A 16457-nucleotide genomic window follows, 5' to 3' on the forward strand; every position below is an offset into this window, starting at 1 on the left:
CGTGCAGGATCCAAAGCTGAGTGACTTGCTGGAAGTCATTTTGCTACTCAACAGCATTAATGCTTCCATTAAAAAACAGAACAGGATGGTGTGGCCTTGGGTTTGTCTGAGCCTGCCCATGCACAGTTCAGCTCTGTGTCCCTGTCCCTTGCAGATCCTCCTAGCGTGGGAGAGGCGCGGGCAGCCGGCGTCGGCCGCGGGGATTTCTGCTGCTGAGCTGATTAGCGTATGATGGACGTGGCCAGTTGGAAGGAGATGGAGGTGGCACTAGTCAGTTTTGACAACGCTGATCAGATCGTGGAGGATCCCTGCTACTCCAACGACCTCAGCCCCGCCGGGCAGTCGCGGAAGGGCCACCCCAGCTGCGCCAACCTCCTGTCCAACCTGCGGATCCTCATCAACAGCGAGAACGCCAACAATGAGACCATCTTCTCCAGGTTCTCCGCCGAGTTCAGCGACCACCTGGTGGGGGAGAGGGTGGGCATGGATGAGGGGGACCAACGAGTCATCATCAACATCGCTGGGCTGAGGTTTGAGACGCGGCTCAAGACCCTCGACCAGTTCCCCGAGACCTTGCTCGGGGACCCGGAAAAGAGGATGCGTTACTTCGACTCCATGAGGAATGAATATTTCTTTGACAGGAACAGGCCCAGTTTTGATGGGATCCTGTACTACTACCAGTCTGGGGGGAAAATACGGCGCCCGGCCAACGTCCCCATTGACGTCTTTGCTGATGAAATCACCTTCTATGAGCTGGGTGATGAAGCCATGGACCAGTTCCGGGAGGATGAAGGGTTCATCAAGGATCCTGAGACCCTCTTACCAACCAATGACTTTCACAGGCAGTTCTGGCTGCTCTTCGAGTACCCTGAGAGCTCCAGCGCAGCCAGAGGCGTAGCTTTGGTCTCCGTCCTGGTCATCGTCATCTCCATCATCATCTTCTGCATGGAGACCCTGCCGGAGTTCCGGGAGGAGAGGGAGTTTAGGTCCACCCAGGAGCTTTCTAAGAACGTGACAGACACCTTGCTGTCCCACAGCACCTTCACGGACCCTTTCTTCGTCATAGAGACCGCCTGCATCGTCTGGTTCTCCTTTGAGCTCTTTGTCCGGTTCATCGTGTGCCCCAGCAAGACCGAGTTCTTCAGGAACATCATGAACATCATCGACATCGTGTCCATCATCCCCTACTTCGTGACGCTCACCACCGAGCTGATCCAGCAGAGCGAACTCAACGGGCAGCAGAACATGTCCTTGGCCATCCTGCGGATCATCCGCCTCGTCAGGGTCTTCCGCATCTTCAAGCTCTCCCGGCACTCCAAGGGGCTGCAGATCCTGGGGCAGACCCTCAAGGCCAGCATGAGGGAGCTGGGCTTGCTCATCTTCTTCCTCTTCATCGGCGTCATCCTCTTCTCCAGCGCCGTTTACTTCGCGGAAGTCGACGAGCCGCAGTCCCATTTCTCCAGCATTCCCGACGGCTTCTGGTGGGCCGTGGTCACCATGACCACCGTGGGCTACGGGGACATGTGTCCCACCACGCTGGGCGGGAAGATCGTGGGCACCCTGTGCGCCATCGCGGGGGTGCTGACCATCGCCCTGCCCGTGCCCGTCATCGTCTCCAACTTCAACTACTTCTACCACCGGGAGACGGAGAACGAGGAGAAGCAGATGCTGCCAGGGGAGGTGGAGCGGCTGCTGGCCAGCGTGGCCACGGGCAACGGCAGCATGGAGTCACTCAATAAGACCAATGGGGGTTACCCTCGAGACAAGGCCAAAAAATGATGGTGGAGGCCCTGAGGGACTGGGCACAGTCAGGTGGGATTGGCTGGAAAACTTATCCAACATCTGCATGCTCTGATTTTTTCTTTTTTTTTAAATTATGTGCTGCTGCTTTCTTTTTTTTTTTTTTTTAGACATTTTTCAATCTCTGATTTCCTGTGGCTGTTCAAATAAATGCCATCTTTCTTATCTCTCTGCCCTGCCCATCTGGTCTGGTCTGGTGTTTTTTATTTGATGCTCATCTGTTTGACATTTGTCTTCTCTCTTCTTCCACACTCCCTGGTGTCAGAGTGGAACTCCCCCACATACAGAGATTTCCCCATTTACTGGAGAGAAAAAAGGACAAAATGACATGAAATGCTTGGCTTGGTGACACCCAACTGCCCAGGGATGAAGGTGGGTCCAGCTCCCTGCTTTGCTTATAAAAATAGTTTAAAATATTTGAAATAGTTCCTCCCCACCCACCACTTCAGATCTGGGGGTCTGACAAATTCCCAGACCTGCGACAGCTCTGACTGAAAAATAAGCTGGCAAAAAGAAATGAGAAGGGGCATTTTTAGCTTGCTCTGCCTGACTCATTAATTTTGATGGCACAGCAGGGTGGGCAGTCACAGATGCACCCAAGGCAGCAGGGGGGATTTGGGGTTGCTGACCAGACACGGTGGCACGGCCACCCCAAAGGTCCAGGGCACTGCAGCTCAAAGCCCACCGGGGTTCCTGCTGGAAAACTGAGCTCTGACAGAGGGAATGGGATTTCTCCTGCAACAAATGCTCATTATCTGGTCTACAAACAGCCCTGGGGATGAGCCACTGTGACCTTGTAGCTTTTATTGTCACTTCTGGTGCTGCAAAGGGGGCAGAGAGCAATGAGAGCCAACATTTCCTGACAGCTCCGCTCCCTGTTGTAACAAGGCACTTCTGATTTCCTAAAAATGCAAATTTCCAGTGGCACTTTGGATGGGAGCAGCCAGCAACAGCTCATTTTGCCGTTCTCTCCAATGCCAGCAGTTTTTCTGACAAAAACATTTTGTTCCCACTTCACTGTTTCACTCCACATTTTTTTTTTTAATGTTTCTGCCTCCATTAAAACCCCAGCTTCTCGTGCAGTGTCTCATCCACTCTGGTGTCCCACACCTGCTGCACAGATGTCTCATCTCCTGACGGATCCCCGTGATCTTCACGCAGCGTGCCAGCATTTCTGGTTTGCAATTTCATTCAGAAAGCAGTGCTGGAACAGGGCTTGGATTTATTGCTCCTGCTCTGTTGGAAAATGTGGCTTTGGGCTTGCTGGGATTTTCCCTGCAGCAGAAATCCCACAGCCCTGGTGGGAGGGGGTTGTTATTTTGGTTTGAGGGGATTCTGTGCCCTTTCTGCACTGAGGTGTTTTGCACCCCAGGAGATGGATCTGAGACATGACCAGTACAATCCCTTTTCCCTCTGGGACAAATCCCACTTACCACCTGCTCTCCCTGTTGTTTTTTTCCCATCCCTCCACCATCCCTTTCCCCTCCCTTGCAGCCCTCACGCCATCATCTCAGACAGGAGGAACTGTCAGAGCTATTTAATCTCCTCCCCACTGTGTCCAGATTCTGTGGGGACACTTGGAGAATGCACAGCTGGGCACAGCTGGAGGAGGCACAGCTGGGAACAACACTCAAACGTTCCCAGCTCCTCTATTTTCACCCCTCAGTTCTCTCCAGCAGCTCTTTCACATCACTATTTTTATTTCATAGCAGGTTCTTTCTCATTTTCTTCTAGAAAACTTGATTTTTTTTTTCCATTCTTTTGTATTTTTATTGCTCCCCTCCCCAAATTCTCTCCCAGCCTCTCTGATCTGAAGCACTTTTGGTGTTTTTTCCTTGGGAAATCACCGTGAAAAACTCTGATGAGAAGGTTTGGGCTGGGAAATATTCATCCTGATCAGCCATGAGCACACTTCCATTCCTCCTGCAAACCTGGACTGTAATGGTGCTGGGATGGGTGGATGGATGGATGGATGGATGGATGGATGGATGGATGGATGGATGGATGGATGGATGGACGGACAACCTGATTCTTATAAACTTGTAAACTATCCTCAAATAAAAGAATAAATGCTTCAAAATCTGATATGCAGAAAATATTGTTTGTTTGGACTCAACTTTTTTGTTCTTGGCTTTGTGCTGCTCCATGGCAACTCAGTTCCAGCTGGGGATTGTGTGTGGGAGGGGTGAGACATAGGGCAATACAGAATCCCAGAATGGTTTGGGTTGGGAGGGACCTCAGAGCTCACCTCATTCCACAAGGCAGGGACACCTTCACCTATCCTGGATTGCTCCAAGCCCTGTCCAGGGACATTTCCAGGGAAGGGGCAGCCACAGCTGCTCTGGCAAACAGGAGATTGCAGCTGTCCAGCTCTGTGAGATGAGAACAAACCCTGCAGCTTGGCTCACACCATCCATTGTGGGAGGCCAGGTCAAGGGGGATCCCTGACTGATGCCATGGGAAGGGGAGCAGAGGCATCAAACCCCCCCAGACACACCAACCTATTTCCAGTTTGCCCCATAGAGGAGGAAAACCAGGCTATGAACTCCCAGTGTCAGCACTGATGAAAACCTGCAAGAAACCCCATTTTCCTGCACAATTTGCAGCTTTGTCCCTTCCCAAACACAGGCCCAAAGCCCAAAGCCAATGAAATCCATACAAAGTCCCCAGTGATTGTCCTGTTCCAGAGCCAAGCCCTAATGAACCAATCTGTCCTGTCCTTCTGCACACAGGATGAATTCCCTCTTGGAAATTCTTTAGTGCCTCAGGAAATCTAAAAGGAGACAAGAACCCCCTTTGCTCTATCAGAAAGGTGTCCTGGCCGTGTTTTATCCTTGGAGAAAGACAAAACCTGTGGCCAGGTCTGAAATATTTGCAGGTAGGAGTGACTCCCTCCTTTGAGCCGAAATTCCCGAGAAATCCCAGAATGGTTTGGGTTGGAAGGACCTTAAAGCTCACCCTGCCACGGGCAGGGACACCTTCCACTATTGCAGGTCACTCCAAGCCCTGTCCCACCTTGGCCACGTCCAGGATGGAGCACCCAGGATGTCAGGTTGGGAGCCACGAGATGGCACTCCAGGATCGGCATTTCCCTGCCACGGGCAGTCCCCGCTCTCCAATCCGCTCTTGGAAGCTTTTCCTTGGTTTATCCCTTTATTGGAATGCGAACTGCGGGAAGGGCTGCCCCGGCCAGGGGGATGCTGCCGTGGGGGAATCCCTTTGTCGGGAATTCTCAGCAGGAGGAGGATTTAGGAAGTGCTGGCGTTGAGGCCGGGTGGGTCCTGCCTGGAATAAGGAGCAACACGCCACTGCCATCACTCTGAAAGGGCAGGTCCAGCCCCGGCTGCTCCTCCAGGTCTGCTCCGTGCTGGCAGGGCTGATCCTCGCTCCCCCTGCACCTGCCTCATTTATTCTTGGTCACAGTGGTGCCTTGTGCAGGCTGAGCTAGAGCAGAGACCAGACAGAGCTAAAGAATAAAGCAGGGAGTAAATAAACAATATAAAAATAGAGATAAAAACCAAGGGGGATAAAATAGGGATAAAAAAAGGGAATAAATTTGGAGGCCTCAATGGATCCACCTTGGGCAGCACAGGAGCCCAGCCAGGGCTGCACCCCAAAATGGTCACGGGGTCTCTCACTGTGATCAGCTCTGCTCCATTTGCATATTGGAGTTAATTGTCCAATTACAGCCCCAGCCCATGCAGTCCCATCCTTGTTTTTCTCTCTTCAGCCCACGTTGTTTGTGCTCTTGGGTCTGAGAGTTGGATCATTTGTCCTTGGTCCCCAGCTAGAGCAGGAATTGTTTTGTCTCCCTGCTCTGTGCACAGAGCTCACCATCCCCTAGTTTGAAGCCCAGACCCACACACTAAAGCAGAACAGAATGTGAAAAATATCAAAGCTAAACCTGAGGCATCAATAGTAGTGAGAAAATTCCTGTGACAGAGCTGAGGGTGAGTCCCGCATGCCCAAAATCCGGGGCTGGATCACTCTTGTGCTTGGGCACAAGGGATTCCCACCAGCTGGGCTGGGAATCCCAGGTATGGGGGGGTAAATCCCACTCCCACCATCCCCCATCACATCCTCCTCTACAGCCAGCTCAGCTTTTACACAGTGCAAGAAGACAACAGTTAATTTCCAGCCCAAATCACTTGGATCTCTCCCTCCACATCCCTGTTCCTGCTGGGTATGGAATCTCCAGGCCCCACCAGTGGTGGAGCCTCCTTCACCAATAAATAAAGGCAGCAGTCCCTTGTCCCTCAGCACTGCAGGAATGAGGACACAGCAGGGACTTGGATCACTCTCCTGGCTTCCTGCTGAGCAATTCCACTGCAGCTGCTCCTGGGGAAAGAGGCAGCTTCCATTTTTAAATAGGGTTGGAGGAGGTAATTTCCTTCACAAAACAGAACTGTGCAGGTTCTGTGCCTCTGTAAAAGCCTCACCATGGGAGGCACTGGGTGAAAGCCTTTTCCTGCCCTCTTGGGTGGTCCAGGGGAAATGTCCAGCTGAGCCATTTCCTCCTGGGGGATATCCCTGCCCTGGGGTGGCTTTGGGCTGTCAGACACCTCGCAAGGAAAGTGGGAACAAGCCCTGTGCCCAGGGATGGGGAACTAGCAGGGCAGGAACTGGTGGGACGTGGTTGTGGGTCTGGGATGGTTAGTGCCTGTGGTGGAAATTTGGAGGTTCTAGAATCCCCCACTTGCTGTAGCCCCAGTAAAAGAGCCAATCTTGGCTTCCAGCCCCCAGCCCTGCAGCGATCACAGCTCCCAGTGGCCCTCAGCAGACCTGTGATCACCACACAATCCTTGGCTCCTTCCTGCCTCCTGCCATTCCATCAGAAACAAGCACACAGCCACCAGCCCAGAACCACCAACTCTTTATTTGTGCCAAAAGCTGTGTTTGGGGCTGGCTGTGGACAGAACCCCAGCAGCACTCCCACCTTGGTGGATCTAAACAGCCTTGGCCAGCCCAACACGGTTGTTGGCCCGGTCAAAGATGCTGTAGTACACCCTGATGAAAACATCTCCCAAGATCCAGAGGTCCCCAGAGGTGTCCTGGAAGCTGCTCATGCATGATCCTTCGTTGTGCTGCATTTGAGCACGAGAAGGAAATTGGGGAAATGTGGGAAATCTCTTCTGGAGATGGCCCATGGCCGTCCATCTCCCAAGGGAATGGGAGAAGCCAAGGTGAGCAGAGCCACTGGAGAGAGCAGAAGGACCTTGAGAGGGGCAGCCAGGAGCAGCTGGTCCCCACGTACCTGCTCGGTGTAGGCCACGGCAGACACGGGGTACTGGACCCCATCGATGACAAAGATGACATCAGGCATGGCAGGGATGGAGCTGCAGTTCACACTGTGCTGCAGGGAGCAGAGGGAAGGGAGCAGCAGGGAAACGTGTTCAGAGGGTGAGGAGTGAGGGGAGACCTCACTGGGGCCTTCAACCCCCTCCTGAGGGGCAGCAGAGGGACAGCTCCAATCTCTGTGACAGGGACAGGACCCAGGGAATGGCTGGGGCTGTGTCAGGGCAGGTCAGGCTGGATCTCAGGAAAGGCTCTTCCCCAGAAGGTGCTGGCACTGCCCAGGCTCCCCAGGGAATGGGCACAGCCCCGAGGCTGCCAGAGCTCCAGGAGGGTTCAGACAGCACTGCCAGGGATGCCCAGGGTGGGATTGCTGGATTGTCTGTGCAGGACAGGGTTAGACTGGATGGTCCTGGTGGGGCCCTTCAGCTCAGGACATCTTGTGATTCTCTGTCCCAGCCCAGGACATTCTGTGATTCTCTGTCCCAGCTCAGGACATTCTGTGATTCTCTGTCCCAGCCCAGGGCATTCTGTGATTCACTGTCCCAGCCCAGGGCATTCTGTGATGCTCTGTTCACCCCAGGACATTCTGTGATTCACTGTCCCAGCCCAGGGCATTCTGTGATGCTCTGTCCCACTGGTACAAACCAGAGAGCCCCAGGCTGTCTCTGCCGGGGTTGCCGTGAGCACGGGGCGCTTTCCCCACGCCTTGGCTGGGCTCTGCTGTGCCAGCGGCCTCCAGGGCCAGCAGGGCGAGCTCTCACCTCTCCATACTCGCCCTGCCTGGCCCCAAGTGTGCTCTGGATGCTCCTGATGCCCGAGGGGGGCCCGGCCACCAGGGAAGTGCCGGTGTCGAGGATGGCCTGGCAGCCACCAGCGCATGCGACCTCCTGGCTGCTCACAATGATGCTGTGGGAGAGACCAAGCAGAGGCTGTGGAATAACCAACGGGGCTGTGAGATAACCAACGGGGCTGTGAAATAACCAACAGGGCTGTGGAATAACCAACGGGGCTGTGAGATAACCAACGGGGCTGTGAAATAACCAACAGGGCTGTGGAATAACCAACGGGGCTGTGAGATAACCAACGGGGCTGTGAAATAACCAACAGGGCTGTGGAATAACCAGCGGGGCTGTGGAATAACCAACAGGGCTGTGGAATAACCAACAGGGCTGTGGAATAACCAACGGGGCTGTGGAATAACCAACGGGGCTGTGGAATAACCAACGGGGCTGTGAAATAACCAACGGGGCTGTGAAATAACCAACAGGGCTGTGGAACAACCAACGGGGCTGTGGAATAACCAACGGGGCTGTGGAATAACCAACAGGGCTGTGGAATAACCAACAGGGCAGTGAAATAACCAACAGGCCTTAGGGATGGGTTTTAACTTATTTTGTGAGAGTTAAAGCTGGGTAACACCAAGTGCTGCCTGTCAGCCTGTTCCTGTCTGGAGCTGCAGAGCCACCACTGCAGACGTGGGCACTGCACACATCCCAGCAGCTGGGACCCACTCCAGCCCAACACAAGGGGGTTTTGACCCATGATTTTGCTCTCCTCATCACCAAAGGCATTCCCTAAATCACAGGACAGGAACTAGGCACAAAACATCCTCATTTTGGGTGACAGTTACCAAAGTACCACAGAGTTTGTCCCCTTATCCCCCCGCACCCCTCAGCCCTGGGGTGGGGATGTCTCTGGGAGCCTCTGGTGCTGATGGGCCCAATGTCTCTTTAGAAGCAAAGCTTTGAGGTGACCAGAGAGCCTCAGAGCTGGTTTGTCACCTGTCCATGGAGATCTGCCAGTAGCCCTGGTAAGAGACAGGGATCCAGTGGATGGGGCCAGTGAAACAGGACTCGTCGATGCCCCCGAAGATGACCGCGCTCCCTGCTGCCTGGCTGGATGGTGCAGGAAAGAAAACAGGGAGGTTTGCCAGGTTCAGTGCAGGGCTCTGTGTCCCAAGGGTGGCATGCTGACTGTGTCATGTCCCTCCCCACAGCACAGCAGCAGGACCAGGGCCAGGGCCTTTGGCACCAGGAGCCATGTATGTGCCTGGGAGCTGCTTCCCAGCAAGCCATAAGCCCTCGGGGGAGGCTGGTGGCCCCCTGAAATAGGAGCCTCCTTGAGCCAGGTCTCACAAGCTCTTGGAGGTCTATTTCATGCCCAAGATAGCTCAGCTGCTTTAGAAGGCATAAAATCAGCAGGATGGCTTCTGCTGCAGTGTTGGAAACAAAAAGGTTGCAATAAAAGGCAAAATAACAAACTATTTACAGAGAAAAACTGATCCAAGTGCAAGAGGCCCTCCTGCCCCTGGTAAAACGCCTCACAAAAGTGATTGGTTTCTTTGTTCTCTTCTTTTTTTAGTAAATTGCCTAAGCAGGACTTTTTGGCTCCTGTCCAATTGGCTAACCTTAGGTTTGAGGTGAAGTCCCCCAAACCTATGAGACGCCTTTTTCACCCAATCAAAAAGAGAAACTCCTGAGCTTATTTCCTTTTTAAAGAGACAAAGAATACTTTTGTCACTCCATCAACAAGAAGCACATTCCTACAGCCCCCAGCCCTTGCCCGTGGTGACACAGACACAACACCTGATGGCAGCAGCAAGAGAGGAGACAGAGCCAGCAGCAAACCCTGCATGAGGCGCATCCCTGTCGGAATTCAGGACATCCCCCTGGCTGTCCTGGATTCCAACACATCCCCCCACGTGGCTCACCGGGACAGGTAGACAGAGAAGAGGTTCTGCTGCAGCAAGCTCTGGTTCACCAGGTTGTCAAAGACAGGAGTGATGCCATCAGCAGCCAGATTTGGGTAGCCCAGGCCCAGGATGCCATCGAACTGGACGTGGACGAAGAAGGGGCCGGGCTCGGCGGTGCTCAGGCCAAAGAGCTGGTTGGTGTCCACCAGAGAGGCCACCTGGGGACAGGGGGGAGGCCTGGAGCAGGCACTGGGATTCTGGTGCTAATGTGGTGGGGAAGGAGCAGGGGATCCCCTGCTGCAGGTGGAGCACGAGCTTCAGGCAAAGGTTATTAAAGGAACCCAAAAGTTGAGGCGGGAGGGGCTGAGAGAGGCGCTGGCTTTCTGAGAGTCTGGAGGCTGCTGGAGCCAATCTTACCTCAGACTAGCAAAGAGTTGGAATTCTGCAACCTCGTCCCACAACTTTTAATGATGGCAAATTAAAGCAGACAGCTGGCTCCCTGCAGGGCTCGTGTGCCCCAGGCGAGCATGGCCTGGAGAGCTCAGTCCTTAGTGACCGAGTGCCCGGACACCCAGGCCGCTCTTAGCCACAGGCTGCCTTAGCAAGCCCAAGGGATATCAGCTCTTGGTGATTTTCAGCTGTTAGGATTTCAGCTCTTGGCTTGCTAAGGAGCCTTGCAGGCTGGCCAGGACGCGAGGGAGGAGAAGGCAGCCTGGAGTTCCACAGCCATGGTTCAGTAGCAGGTCCATGAAGGGTTCCAGTGATGGCTCTTCTGGCCAGAATGGGCTAAAGTAGCCGCTTATACAGGGCTAGAAAGGATCAGAAATTGTCCAGTAGCAGGGGTTAGGGAAAAGTAACCCATGGGGTGACAGAAAGATAAGCTAGGGTCTGGAAGGTGGAAGAAAGGGGCTTCTGGCCTTTTCACAATGACTTGGCCTTTCCTTACTTTAGGCCTTGGTCCTCCATGGGGCTTTAGCCAGGCCTGGGCCTGCTGCAGCAAATCACATACATTTAATAAAAGATGAGATATTTAGTAGGAAAATGAACAGACAAAAGATAACAGATGAAATATCTCCACGAGAATTGCTACACAGGATAAAACTAAAACTCTACAAATAGGTTACAGCATAACATAAACACTGCGCTATATTAAAGCTGGCATAAGAATCATTACATTACCACACTGTATTACATTTTAAACCCTAAAAACTCCTCTTTGGGCCCTTCTGCCAGGCTAGCAGGGTCTGCTCTGCCCCTTGGAGCTGCCTGCAAGCAGAGGGTGTTGTTCCATCCAAAGGGGATCCCCTTCAGCTGGCCACACCATTGTTTTCCAGTTGTTCAGTAACTGAGGCATCTCAAAGCTGCTTTCATTTCAATCTCACTTTTAGTTTCCATATTCTCAAAATCTATTGCCAGGCAATCATAGTTATAAGGCTTTCCTGTCTCATCTTCCCCCACAGACCATCCTACCCCCTGTTGCTCCTGCAGGTGGGGTGTGGGATGTTCCCCAGGGATGTTCCCCAGGGATGTTCCCCATGGACGTTCCCCAAGGATGTTCCCCATGGATGTTCCCCAGGGATGTTCCCATGGACGTTCCCCATGGACGTTCCCCAGGGATGTTCCCCATGGATGTTCCCCAGGGATGTTCCCCATGGACGTTCTCCATGGACGTTCCCCATGGATGTTCCCCATGGATGTTCCCCATGGACGTTCCCCAGGGATGTTCCCCATGGACGTTCTCCATGGACGTTCCCCATGGACGTTCCCCATGGATGTTCCCCATGGACGTTCCCCATGGACGTTCCCCAGGGATGTTCCCCATGGATGTTCCCCATGGATGTTCCCCAGGGATGTTCCCCATGGACGTTCCCCATGGACGTTCCCCATGGATGTTCCCCCTGGATGTTCCCCAGGGATGTTCCCTATGGACATTCCTCATGGATGCTCCCCATGGATGTTCCCCATGGACGTTCCCCATGGACGTTCCCCCTGGATGTTCCTCATGGATGTTCCCCATGGATGTTCCCCCTGGATGTTCCCCATGGATGTTCCCCATGGATGTTCCCCCTGGATGTTCCCCATGGATGTTCCCCATGGACGTTCCCCAGGGACGTTCCCCAGGGATGTTCCCTATGGACATTCCCCATGATGTTCCCCATGGACGTTCCCCATGGACGTTCCCCAGCCCTGCCATGGGGACACTCACGGTCACGGTGTCCAAGCCCACGATCCCCTCCATCTCTCCCGTGCTGTAGTGGATGGACAGACTCAGCCCTGTGCTCTTGTAGGTGGAGGACTGAGAGGGGTCAAACACCCGGTGGGTTTCTGGATGAGTGGAAAACACAGAATTTAATCTTTGGGTAAGGCCAAGCCTAAGGGAGGTGTGGGAGGGGGACCCCTGCTGCATTGCTGTACTTTATCCTGCCTTCAGGAATAATTCAGAATTCAGCTGTGAGCATTTGCTGCTCATCCTTCCCCTCCTGCAGCAATCACAGGCATTCCCATCCCCCTTGGGCCCACGGGGAAACTGAGGCACCGAGCAGTAATCCCATCACCTGAGGAATGCAGCCCTGAGCAGCCCCTACACCCCAAATATCCATCACTCACAGCTGCCATGGCCCAGCTGGGTGACCCCCTCTCCCCTGGCAATGTCACCCCAATTTTTGGGCTTGGTGGAGCCATTCCAAACCCAGAACATGCAGCTGGGTCTGGCTCCTACTCACGGCAGGCCAGGCTGGGGCAGGACACAGAGGGGACCCAGAGGTCGGAGGAGCCGGTGTCAAAGACCACGCTGAAGTCCTGTGGGGGGGTGCCAATGGAGATGGTCCCATAGTATTCCACCTGCAGGCCAGGGATGGATTTTGGAAGCATGAAAGCAAACCTGGACCTTCCCCAGGCTTGTTCCCCTGCTCCATGGAGACCCCCTGCTTCCAGCAGAGCTCCTGAGGGTTATTTCTGTGTTCAGAGCCACCAGCATGGGCAGGGGGGGGTGAAGGATGAGAGCTGAAGGCTTTGGGATGAAGGATTTGGGTTTGGACAGAGGGCTGGCCATCCCACAGAGCTGCCAGGGCTGTGTCCCTGGGATTGGAGCCCATACTCACGTCGAGGGCGTTCAGCAGGGGCTCGGTGGCCACCCCGGTTCCGTTGGGAAAAGCGTGCGGGAACTTGGCGCCGATGTCGTAGTGGTGATGCTGGAAGAACTGGTGCAGCAAATCCTTCTCCCTGAGGACATCTCTCAGCTTCTTCCCCCTTTCCAAGGGCAGCCTGGCACAAGCAACAAGGGAAAAGGAGAGTGAGGTGGGATTTTGCTGCCTGCAGCTCCGGTGAGAAGTGTTTGACACCTCCAGTGCTCTGATCCAGCAGCAGGACCACAGGAAACACCCCCAAAACTCTGAGGGATTTCCTCAAAAATCCCAAACCAGCCCAGAAACCAGCCCCTCCCCAGACACACCCTCCTTCTCTGCACCCCTGGAGCAGCTTTCTGCAGCCTCAGACCTCACCTCTGCTCCCCAAAGCCATGAAAAGCCTCCAAATTCTCATGTCCCCCTCACTTTTCCCAGTGGCCCTGGCCCTGATGCTGCTGTGGCTCACCTGGTGACACCTTGGCAGAGGGCAGAGACAGCACAGAGGAGCACAAGGAGCCACATCCTGCCAGGACAGCCAGGGCCACTTCCCTCTGGTTTATAAAGCCCCTGCCCACCCCACCTGCCGTGCCAAGGGCAGCCAGGACCGGTGGGAGCTACCCCCTCCCCTCCTTTGGGCACCTGGCCAAGGCAGGTGACACCCAGGGACTGAAGGACACAGCACACACGAGCCACACGTCACCTGGCAGGGGGAACTGTCCCCTAATGCCTCCCATGATCCTTTCCTGGGGACCCCGTGCTCCCCACCAGATCCCAAATCCAAACTCTCCATCCTTTAGGCTCCAAATCCTTCATTGAGACCGGCAGTGCCTGGCTGGGGGCATGGATCCAGAATTCCAGGATAATTTGTGTTGGAGGGGACCTTAAAGCTCATCCAGTCCCAACCCCTGCCACTGTCCCAGGTGCTCCCAGCCCTGTCCAGCCTGGCCTTGGGCACTGCCAGGGATCCAGGGGCAGCCACAGCTGCTCTGGGAATTGCATCCCAGCCCCTCCTTACCCTCCCAGGGAACAATTCCTGCCCAACATCCCATCCAGCCCTGCCCTCTGGCAGTGGGAGCCATTCCTTGGGTCCTGTCCCTCCCTCCCTTGTCCCCAGTCCCTCTCCAGCTCTCCTGGAGCCCCTTCAGGCTCTGGAAGGGGCTCTGAGCTCTCCCTGGAGCTTCTCTGGATGTGGCACTGGGTGCCAGGGTTCAGTTGAGGTGTTGGGGCTGGGTTCACTCGATGATCTTTGAGGTCCCTTCCAGCCCAGTCATTCTGTGAATTCAGTGAATTCTGTGAATCCTCCTCCCCAGGTGAGCACCCCCAGCTCCCCCAGCCTGGCTGCAGAGCAGAGAGCTCCAACCTTGGGAACGTCCCCGGGGCCTCCTCTGGAATTGCTCCAGCAGCTCCACACCCTGAGGCTGCAGACCCCGGAGCTGGAGGCACCATTCCAGCTTTTCAGCAGCCAAAGCTGTTGCAAGGAGCAGTGGCACTCTGTTTGCAGGACACTCCTGTTTGCAGGAGCCCCCCAGGCTGGCACAGGAGGGGCCCTGTGGCTGCTGACGTGGGTGCCCCCCTTATCTGTGACCCCAGGAGCAAACAGGACAAGGTGACCCCGCCGGGCTGGGCTGGTGCCAGGCTGGGCTGGGACAGAGAGCCCCGTGGATTTATTGAAATCGTGGATATTGCTCTAGTGCCCATATCCAACTGCGAGGGACAAAGACTCTGACAGTTTAAAGTTAGAAAGTGTGTGTTCATTGTGGGGTAATCCCAAATACACACCCAATTTACAGGTGATCACAGAGCCCTTTTATCTGTACAGGTATTGAATACCCAAAATACAAATGCATATTCATCACTTTGTACATCCCAGTCCCCACTTCCCATGGTAATTAGTTCAAAAGCCATTAAGCATGGTAATTAGTTCAAAAGCCATTAAGCATGCATAGTTTGTTCCCCAAAATGGGTTTTTCATGGGGAGGGGTCCCAACATGAGGAAGTAAATGAAGTCTTCCACGTTCTGACCTTTTAACCTTTCCAATGCAAACATGACAAATGAACCCTTGGTAGAACTCCCATTCCCTGTCTCCAATTGGTTTCAGAGCAGAGGAGCCCTACAATTGTCTTATGTTCCTAAAAACAATTGTCTTATGTTCCTAAAAACAATTGTCTTATGTTCCTAAAAACAATTATCTTATGCTCCTAAAAACAATTGTCTTATGCTCCTAAGAGCTCTTTATCAATTTCTATATTCTTCATCAAAACCCAGCTAACCAAACACTGTGTTGACAAGCAATCAATTATTAGTTAACTACTAACTCTTAACTTCATCAGGGCCTATCCATTTATTTTGATTAATTCTAATGAAGCTTATCTCTAACTAAAAGTTCATCTCCTCTAAAATCTCTAAATTCCTTAAAGTTTATGTCTCACTGTGCCACTGGGATATTTTCTGAAAAATCCCTTTGCCAGGATTTCTTCTCTTGGGAAGCTTCAGCCTCTCCATGTTTTGCTGCTTTGGAATGTGATTTGGAGAATTGTTTACCCAGCCTGTGAATTGTTTTGATTTCATGACCAGCCCCAGCATATTTCCTGTTTTCTAGAAGTTAAAAGGATATTCTATAGGATATTTCCTATTTCTCAGAAATTAAAAGGATATTTCCTGGAATATTTCCTATTTTCTAGAAGTTAAAAGGATATTTCCTATTTCTTAGAAATTAAAAGGATGTTTCATCTTTCTTATAAGTCAAAAGGACTTATAAGAAATATCCCCTAGGATATTTCCTATTTCTCAGAAATTTAAAGGATATTTCCTAGCATATTTCCTATTTTCTAGAAGTTAAAAGGATATTTCCTAGGATATTTCCTATTCCTCAGAAATTAAAAGGATGTTTCCTCTTTCCTATAAGTCAAAAGGATATTCCCTCAGATATTTCCTATTTCCTAGAAATTAAAAGGATATTTTCTGGGATATTTCCTATTTCCTAGAAGTTAAGAGGATATTCTATAGGATATTTCCTATTTTTTAGAAATTAAAAGGATATTTCCTCTTTCTTATAATTCAAAAGGATATTCCCTAGGATATTTCCTATTTCCTAGAAATTAAAAGGATATTTCCTAGCATATTTCCTATTTCCTAGAAGTTAAAAGGATATTCCCCAGCATATTTCCTATTTTCTAGAAGTCAAAAGGATATTCCCTAGGATATTTCCTATTTCCTAGAAATTAAAAGGATATTTCCTAGCATATTTCCAATTTCCCAGAAATTAAAAGGATATTTCTTAATCCTAAATTAAAGACATTTTTCCTAGGAAAAAAAAATTTTTTTTTAACAAAAACCCCATTTCTGAGCCGCTCTCAAAGTGCATTTAGGGGAACAAAACCTGGTTTTTGTTAAATTGCAGGGAAAACCCTGCAGGGATGCAGGAAAGGGGAGCTTCTCCACCTTCTTCATTGTGGAGATTCCAGTTAATTCCCGATCTGGAATCCAGCCCAGCCTGCCCCTGCAGTGGGGGTGTCCCTTTATTTAATAAAAGGATTTCCCACCA

The 16457-nt window shown here is 52.4% G+C and overlaps 2 protein-coding genes across 2 annotated transcripts; one reads left to right on the top strand and one right to left on the bottom strand.

Annotated features, from left to right (window-relative positions):
* Positions 1 to 228: 228 nt before the first annotated feature.
* KCNA10 (potassium voltage-gated channel subfamily A member 10) lies at positions 229 to 2163 on the top strand (the record flags this gene model as incomplete). Its single annotated transcript, XM_084220768.1, has 1 exon — positions 229 to 2163. The coding sequence occupies one exon, from the start codon at positions 229 to 231 to the stop codon at positions 1777 to 1779; it is 1551 nt and encodes a 516-aa protein (XP_084076894.1). The 3' UTR covers positions 1780 to 2163.
* A 4583-nt stretch (positions 2164 to 6746) lies between these two features.
* On the bottom strand, positions 6747 to 13434 carry LOC311162363 (embryonic pepsinogen-like; the record flags this gene model as incomplete). The annotated part of the gene is made up of 9 exons (XM_084220666.1): positions 6747 to 6884; positions 7055 to 7153; positions 7857 to 8001; positions 8877 to 8990; positions 9806 to 10005; positions 11994 to 12112; positions 12511 to 12628; positions 12889 to 13051; positions 13379 to 13434. The coding sequence occupies 9 exons, from the start codon at positions 13432 to 13434 to the stop codon at positions 6747 to 6749; spliced, it is 1152 nt and encodes a 383-aa protein (XP_084076792.1).
* Between the last annotated feature and the right edge of the window lie 3023 nt (positions 13435 to 16457).

This window comes from Fringilla coelebs (assembly GCF_963513975.1).
Source record: "Fringilla coelebs genome assembly, chromosome: 23".
Taxonomy (NCBI): Eukaryota; Metazoa; Chordata; class Aves; order Passeriformes; family Fringillidae; genus Fringilla; species Fringilla coelebs.